The 8858-nt window shown below is 42.3% G+C and overlaps 1 protein-coding gene across 1 annotated transcript; it reads right to left on the minus strand.

Moving 5' to 3' along the window:
- Positions 1-26: 26 nt before the first annotated feature.
- Positions 27-2888, minus strand: Naa30A (N(alpha)-acetyltransferase 30 A). Its single transcript, XM_017081677.4, has 3 exons — positions 1741-2888; positions 1437-1682; positions 27-1066 (listed from the first exon to the last, which is right to left on the minus strand). Exons 1-3 carry the CDS (start codon positions 2488-2490, stop codon positions 902-904), a joined length of 1161 nt encoding a protein of 386 aa, XP_016937166.2. The 5' UTR covers positions 2491-2888; the 3' UTR covers positions 27-901.
- Positions 2889-8858: the final 5970 nt, after the last annotated feature.

An 8858-nucleotide genomic window follows, 5' to 3' on the forward strand; every position in this document is an offset into this window, starting at 1 on the left:
CTTGAAGAAAGAACACAAGTCACGGCTTTCGTATTTGTTTAAGATTTTATTGCATTCTTTCAATGTTACTCGGGATTGATCACATCCTCATCCTTATCGCTACGTGTATCTGTTCCTGTGTTCTGATCCTGATCCCAGGCGTTAACACTGGAGAGAACAGAGTTAGAAGTTATAGAAGACCAGATGGCGAGTCGTTTCATCCGCACGGATGGCAATCTCTGTCCATTCCATGCAGGTGTGTACATGTATATAACGCTACAATATGCATTATGTGTTGCGCAAGTGTTTCTGTTTCCGTTTCCGGTTCTGTTCCTAGCTCTTTGTTCCGATTGTGTGTGTTTATTTTGATATACATTACTCGTGTGTTTCCGTACGATTTTGCTTGCTTTTGATCAATCTTTTTACAAAATTTGATTCTATGTTTATAGTTCGGTAAATGAGTGTGTGCTGCGCTGCTGCTCCATGTTGTTGTTGTCTATTCTCTAGATTGATTTGTGTAGATTGTTTAATGTACATAACTAATTGCTCGCCTAAGAATTTAATGTATAATTTTATGCATGTAAAATCACGTATTGCATACAAAATTGCCTTCTGTAAAAATAATCAAATTTTGGGTCCGTTGTGTGCTGCTCTGCTTTTGCTAAACGCGATCTGCAGATGTTGCTTTTGCTGCCGCTGCTGCTACATAATAAAAAATAATTTACAAATGAAAGAGAGACGAGGGGCGGGGTGAGTGGGAGGCGGGGGTGTAAACTGATGCTACGATGCTTCCTAGTTAAATAGGTACAAAAAAGAGGGCGCCGATTCAAGCTGCCAGGTGGCAGGCCAGGCAGGACGAGCGGATCTCGACTTCTTCGGCGGCTACTTAGACAACAATTTCAACGGCAGCCGCCGGGTCCACTCATCTGAACCAGAGCTTCAGCCGCAGCGCGTCCACTCCATTGAGATAGTATCGGAACAGCCGCTTATCACGCACGAAGCCCAGGTTCTCGTAAAGCCGCAAGGCCGGCTGGTTCCGCATCTCCGTCTCCAGCACCACCTCGTCGGCATTGTCAGCCAGCATTGCCTGAAAAAGGGGAGGAGAGAGATGGTGTTATTAGGTTTACATTACAGATAAATTGAGGTACCGAATTTCTAACCAAGATATGCCCAAAAGTATACTTTGCAGGGGATTTGACTGGGTTTAAATGGAAATTCTCTATTCCAATATATGAAATTTAGGTAATATTTGAAGCTAATGACTACATATCGAGGTAAAAGAGTACCTGCCTTTCAGAGCCCACTTATTGTTATGTTATAATGGCAATTTATGAGACAACAGGACAAAGACTTAACAATACTATATAATGGCAGCCCCCCGTTGGTAATACTGTCCGTAGATCTTCAACCTAAACTGCTTCCCATCACTTCTATGGGACCTCTCCCAGCCATCCTACCTCTATGGCCTTGGTGACCAGTGTGGTGCCGATCTTGAGCTTGCGATACTCCTTGCGCACGGCCAGCATGGCGATGTAGCCGCGCCGCACGTTCATGTGCATGTCCAGCTTGCACACAATGGCGCCCACGTACTGATTGTCGTGCGAGGCGAGGAAGCAGAGTTTTGGCCAGTTGTAGATGAAGTAGCGGTACGTGTATATCGAGTAGGGCTCGGACAGCTCCGCCTGGATCAGTCGCATGATGTCCTGCGGATTGGCGGGGTATTAGTATGTGGTACAGGTCGAACTTAAAGGTACTACTCACATGCATTTGGTGCTCAGCCTCGTACTCCTTGTACACGATCTCGTCGGCTGAAATGGCTGAAATGGCAGGTTCTGGCAGCTGGCACTCTGCTGTGATGGTGGTCGTGGACTCGTCCAAGGTGGAGGGCAGCGGCTCCTCCTCCTCGGCCTCCTGCCGGCCATTGCCACTCCCCGTCGCCACTGGCGCTTCCCTTTGCAACACTACCGCCTCTTCCGATACTGTTGATTTTGTGGCCGTCGCTGTGGTTGTTTGTGTGTTGGCAGTGCTTTTGCTTGTGGCTGTCACAGGCTTCTCCTCTGGATGGAGGGCATCTGGTCCTCCTCCACCTATTCCTTCTACATCCCCGTCTCTCCGCTGCCTGCGGTTGTTGTTGCTGCTGTCCACGCTGCTGTTGTTGTGGTGGCTGCTGTTGTTGTTGTTGCTGCCGCCACTAGTGGCCTGTATGTGATTGTTGTTGCTGTGGCCATGGGCATGGCCGTTGAGCACCTCCACCGGAGGTGGCGAGGGAGCCTGCTCCTTGGCGCCATGGCCATTGCAAAGGTGCAGCTGCTTGAGCAAGCCCCTGAGATCCTCCGCCGCCGCATCCTCCTCCTCCTGCCGCACATACCCATTGCTGGTGGGTGCCTCCTGATCATGATCCTGATCCGGACTCGGACTGGGAATTGTATTCGGATTGGGACTCTTCTCCGCCGAGTTCTTCTTGTTCTTGTACTTTTTCTTTCCGACCGCCGCTGCCTGGGCATCCGCCATCCTGAAAAGCGTTGGGTCTCAGTCTCACGCGGCACCTGCTGCTCCTCCTGGCTCCTGCGGTTATCTGGGAGGACTGCTAATCCCCGCCTGCAACTGTGCACCTCGGACTTATTTTTGGTTATATTTTCACAGTTGCTGCTTTTTCATTCACACACGCACACGTACACGGGGACCCACACACACAAACGCACACCTCGCACACCAGGGGGCAGCACTCTGCTTTTTTCCTCTCGATATCCGGAGTGGGGGGCCCGGGGGTGGTTCCGATCGGACTCCGAGCTCGATCTATGTAAAACTTATGTAAAATTATGTATCGTGTGCCCCGAAACTGACTGATTTTCCGTTGGCTATGAATAAATCCGCACCCACACACAGATGCGCGAACAGCTGGCTAGAGCTGTGACCTAAATCGATGTTTTATCGGTACTATCGAGTGGCCCGCCACAGTTGGCTATATCGATATTTTCCCTGCAATGCAAACATCGACTGTAACTTTTGGCCAACGAATTATTAAATAATTTATTTAACTGACCATTAATGAATGTGCTTAAATATATAAGCTAAACAAAATAGTGATATACACGCATACTATTCACAGTCAGCGACGTTTCTCCTAGTCGACTGAAAATTATCGATACTATTCGATTCCACAAACTTAACGGTAAACTTAAAATTTGTAAGCAAACTGTTCTCGCGTCCTGAAAAAGTTTAACATTCCGGTAAAGGAACCAATTTAACTTGTTTCGGCGAACAAATGTTTTAAAAATGTGTTCAAAGTGCTATATACAAGTGAACGCAGTTCGGTTCAATGAAGAACAATCAAAGTTTCGCTAGTAAATGGGTAAATTGGAGTTTATTAAGGAAAATACCTATAAATGTGTGCATTCCACACACACATCTTCCCTTGGGCGCCTTTGTAAAAGTATGTGTGTATATGTAGGCTGTGGTGTGTCTTACGGTTTTTAAGAATATTTTTTTTCAGTTTCAAGTGAAAATTACACATAAATTTTTGAAGTTTCCAATCAGTTGATAAATACAACTTCAGGAGCAATAAACATAAATACATTTGAGACAAAGGTAAGTAATGTTTGTTCCACAAGCTTTCCTCTTTTTTACAGTATCCGGAATTAAAAAACACAAGTCATGGAATTTATAACTCCAGTTTGCGTTCCCATTGTGAAAGCCATTGAAAGTTCGGAAAAATCGAGCATGAAAATGGGTTAGAATTTTGACCCTAGTTTAAAAAACAATTTGTAATGCACATAGATTATTATATAATTCAACTACAAATTCATTGAGGTATCCCACTTCCAAATCGGGATCCAACAACTCAAGTTATGGAAACTAGAAGTGCAGTTTTGGGGTCTCATATTAAAACCCATCGGGATTGCGGAAAAAATAACATGAAAACAGGCTAAAATTTTGAACCTCTCTTAAAAGTAATATTTTTATGTAGATCGTTAGAGAATTCAACCATAAACTCATAGACGTATCAACCTCCAAAATCGGTATCCAATTAGCAAAGTTATGGAATTTAGAAGTTGAGTTTTGGGCTCCTACTCTGAAAACCATTGGAAATACGGAAAAATCGAACATGGAAAGGGGTTAAAATTTCGACCCTCTTTTAAAAGAAAAAGTTTAATGTAGACCATTAGAGAATTTAACCACAAACTCATAGAGGTATCAACCTCCAAATTCGGTATCCAATTAGCAAAGTTATGGAATTTAGAAGTTGAGTTTTGGGTTCCTATTCCGAAAACCTTGGAAATACGGAAAAATCGAACATGGAAAGGGGTTACAATTTCGACCCTCTTTTAAAAGAAAAAGTTTAATGTAGACCATTAGAGAATTTAACCACAAACTCATAGAGGTATCAACCTCCAAATTCGGTATCCAATTAGCAAAGTTATGGAATTTAGAAGTTGAGTTTTGGGTTCCTATTCCGAAAACCATTGGAAATACGGAAAAATCGAACATGGAAAGGGGTTTAAATTTCGACCCTCTTTTAAAAGAAAAAGTTTAATGTAGACCATTAGAGAATTTAACCACAAACTCATAGAGGTATCAACCTCCAAATTCGGTATCCAATTAGCAAAGTTATGGAATTTAGAAGTTGAGTTTTGGGTTCCTATTCCGAAAACCATTGGACATACGGAAAAATCGAACATGGAAAGGGGTTAAAATTTCGACCCTCTTTTAAAAGAAAAAGTTTAATGTAGACCATTAGAGAATTTAACCACAAACTCATATAGGTATCAACCTCCAAAATCGGTATCCAATTAGTAAAGTTATGGAATTTAGAAGTTGAGTTTTGGGTTCCTACCCCGAAAACCATTGGAAATACCGGAAAATCGAACATAAAAATAGGCTAAAATTTTGATCCTCTCTTAAAAGGAATATTTTAATGTATACCGTTATGGGAATCCAACTACCAACCCATAGAGTCATCCCACTTTAAAATCGGGATCAAAAAACTCAAGTTATGGAATCTGGAAGGGCAGTTTTGGGTTCCATTCTGAAAGTCGTGGTATTTCTTAAACATTCCTTGAAACTAACAGCATGCAAACATTTATGTACATTGTAAAATGCACATTTTAATTTCTATATCGATTTGAATTGTTCTTAATGAGCAAAATTATCTTATTCTGAGTTTCAATTATTATGCTTACATAATTAGTTTTGCAATTTAAAAATACAAACTACTGTGGTATACCCTTTTCTTGACTAATAGGTCTATAAAGCAACCTTCGCCTACTTTCGGTTTATTTTCGGGCTATTTACATGCGGCGCCACTCCATAAAAATACAGCTAAATTAAATTCCATTCAATCAAGTTAAATGCCAGTCTCCAAACACATTAGTCTGTGACTAAATCTTAATTTTCCCGAGATCCGGAGAGGCGTGTGCTTCACTTTTTCTTATTGGTTTACCCCGGTTTCCTTCCTGTTTGTTTTGGTTGAATGAGGGGGCTATGAAAATGGGGGGACAAAGTGGAGCTTCTCGAGTATCACCTCGAGTTTTTGTTTTCTTTTTCTTTTAAGCTGGGTGGTCTTATGTAAGGCAGTCTGCTGTGGGAAACTGAAGGATTTCATAAGCAAGTATTTAAAAATAGAAAAGGGTAGAGAGTGAATATATGAAATTGTGGTGGAAACTTGTATTTAACATTCAAGAATGTTAAATGAACTGATTTTTAGTTTTCTGCTCAACTGTTCCACAGAATTTGGAACTAAGATAAGTAATTTCGAACGATTGCTAGTGATACGAAGTGGCTCAAGTAAAAAACGAACTAACTTGGGTATTCAGTGACGATTAGACCACTTTAATGGTTGATATTTTAATTTTTTCTAAGGCTGTTTTGATCTATGGATCGATTCAAAATGATATAACTTTTAACGGTGCCGATAAAGAAACCCCTGTTACAGTAGCGTAAGCAGGATTTGGTTAAGAGGGGGTTTTCCGAACAAATTTCTTGTATAACACTTACAAACACAATGTTTTACATGGGATATCACCGGAAAACACCCCTGGCTACGCCCCCACCATGATATAAGGAAGATATTACATTTTTACGGGTTTCACATTGTATTCAGCCCGGCCAGGAAGAACCCCGCCTCTTTTCGAGTGTCCCCCCTGTAATTTGCAGCTAATTTCGTGTCTACTTAACAACAGCGATCAATCGACTGATTGAGCTTTATGGCTTGTCGATTTGATGGCGGTTGCGGCCCCGCCCAACATCGAAATCGAAAGACTTGGGCAACGAACTTGGCATTGCTGGGTTCGGTTAGCCGAAACCCCAGAATTGGGCCAACATCACCTGATGATGACGAAATCTCCCCCGGATGGAGATTGAGCAGCCCGATTTGGTATCGGATCTGCAGTGCATGCTCTATATGCATATTTTGCATTCGGAATTGGATTGGTTTTGAATTGATTCGGATTGACGGGAATTGGATAATCCCCGACACGCGATTGGATAATTTCTTGGAATTTTGCATACGAATTTGCAGCGGCAACAGTGTAAGCAGCAGCAGTTTGGCGCCCGTTTTGCTGTTTCTCTTTTCTCGTTGTTGTTGCTCTGTGACGAAGGCAAATCCGAAATTAGCAAAGCAAACAACACACGGAGAAAGTGAATGGCCGAATAAAGTAAAAGCGGCGGCGGAGAAAGGGTGGCGGAGAAAGGGGAGAGAGCGGGAGAGACGGCAAGTGCCGCAGCCAACGCCTTATCACCTCGTACTTTGGGGATCCAAGTTAATAATCCCACACAGATAAATAAGTAGCTCTTTAGCAAGTTAATATTAATAATAAGAGTCGTATGGTTTATCAGATCCACGAATTCCAATTTGATACTATTGTTATCCAACTTTGATATTAACTATTAAATAATTGATCTTTGTTTTTTTTTGTTCCGTTCGGTTAAAGTTTATATATTTTTATATGATACCACAAACTTGTTGAGAGCCTTAGAGAACTCGGTTTCCAATAGGACCATCATCAAAAATATTGGTATACTGACGTATATTATTCCAAAAATGTTTGAAAGTTTTGTAGATTTATAAACATACAAAATATGATCATTTTATTTCCTATTTTCTAAATTAATGCCACAGATTGTCTGAGAGTCTCACAGAACTAGGTTTCCAATAGGATCATCGTTACAAACTTTGGTGTACCAAGGTATATAATTCTAAAAATGTATTAAATGTTTACAAAGGAAGGGTATTTGGTCTGCGACCCAGGACCAACGTAATTTTGCCCATCCAAGGTGCACAAAAGCAATTCACATTTTGCGCGATGCTCCAAAGTTCCATATTTCCATGCCAAGCCCCACTCCGTTCTCCGGCAAGCATTTAAGCATTTTGGCCGTGTCATGTCAAGAGTTATGGGCTTTGTCATTTTTCTGTTTCAGTTTTCGTTTATATTTCGCTGTTTAAGTTTAAGTTTGGTTTGGTTTGGTTTCATTCGCCTTGTGGCCGCTTGCTTTCCGTGTTGCAATTCAAGTGTGTGCAAAAGGCAAAGTCAAAGCGCAAGCGCACCAAATGTAAAGCACTTGGGCAAACCTTACCCCCAAGTTCCACCTACCCCGAACCCCGAATCCCGAACCCCCAATCCCAAGATCCCCCTCCCAAAAAGACTTTAAGTGAGGCGCACGGCTCAGCAAACCAAGACCGCAGACGAATTTGTCGCGTCAGCGTTAAATTGTGTCAAATGTTGTCACACACACAAAAAGGCAGCCTCATCCTCCCTTTTTGCGGCGAGTAGGTAAACACTGTGGTGTGTAAATGGCAAATGTTACAAATAACCAAAAATCGTTTTAATTATTTCAAGCAAAACGTGCCAAGCGCAAAATGAACCCAAAGTTTTTGGAAACTAGGTTTGCCTGAGCACTCAAAAAAAAAATTATTACGAATGGTAAATGACTTTGCTTTCCAAAAAAAGTTCACTCTAAATTGTTCGTATACCAAATATTTTGATGATAGCCCTTTTGGGAGCCGAGTTCTGTGAGATCCTCTATAAGTTTTGGATGTAAAACGATCGTTTTCTAAGCAAGTTTTGATACCATCCTAAAAACACCAGGTACAAGAGCATTACAATCATTGCAATGCAACTTAAATGCTCCAAATTGAGTCACTCTCTATACGTATATTCCTTTTGGAACCTGGTCTTGTACCATTTGGCGGTCGGTTAGACCGTTCAGCGTGCACTAATGGGAACCACTGGAAGTCGAGTGAATTGAGGCCCATCGACGATCGACGATCGGCCATCGACGGACCCCAGACATGCGTTTCATTATGCAACCAAAGCAGTGCCAGAGACCGCATTGTAATAAAAACCAAATCGTTTCGAAGCGGAGCAGAAAGCGAGAGAAAACCAATCGAATTTGTCAATTGGGAAAAGAGGCGATGCTGGCCGCTGGCCAAAGTGAAATGCCGCCCATCTGCCGAAACCAGTCTGCTGCGGCAGAATGCTGTTCACCTGTTCACCTTCCCCGATCCACCAGATACGACGGATCCGACGGATCTGACCGACCCACCGAGCTCCTCCACCTTATCGCGGTTCACAGTGTACTTGGTCAAGGTGAACCAGCCACTTTTAACCGGCGATCGAGCGACAGATTGAAGCTCTGCTTTGGCGACAGGTCACGCCTGGGGCTTGGAATCCCTCTCAGAAATGCCTTCTATGCCAAATCGATTTTTAATTGATACTGCGGCACGAGATCATATCAGTTGGCCCGAGGTGGAACTATAAGAACGGCTAAAAAGTATACTTAACCCTCATTATGTCATGCTGAACTCATCAAGATAAAGCACTGAATTAAGGGTTTACTTATAGATTTTAAGCTGTAAGCTTTAAATTAAAGATCCCTGTATG

The sequence above is a fragment of the Drosophila suzukii genome, chromosome X (assembly GCF_043229965.1).
Source record: "Drosophila suzukii chromosome X, CBGP_Dsuzu_IsoJpt1.0, whole genome shotgun sequence".
In the NCBI taxonomy this organism is placed as follows: domain Eukaryota; kingdom Metazoa; phylum Arthropoda; class Insecta; order Diptera; family Drosophilidae; genus Drosophila; species Drosophila suzukii.

Excerpts from the sequence above, each read along its gene's own strand:
- Naa30A (XM_017081677.4), bottom strand. The coding sequence starts at position 2,490 with ATGGCGGATGCCCAGGCAGCGGCGGTCGGAAAGAAAAAGTACAAGAAC. Across the intron at positions 1,683-1,740 it reads AGGCTGAGCACCAAATGCAT|GACATCATGCGACTGATCCA; the intron begins GTGAGTAGTACC and ends GCCAATCCGCAG. Across the intron at positions 1,067-1,436 it reads TGGTCACCAAGGCCATAGAG|GCAATGCTGGCTGACAATGC; the intron begins GTAGGATGGCTG and ends CCCCTTTTTCAG.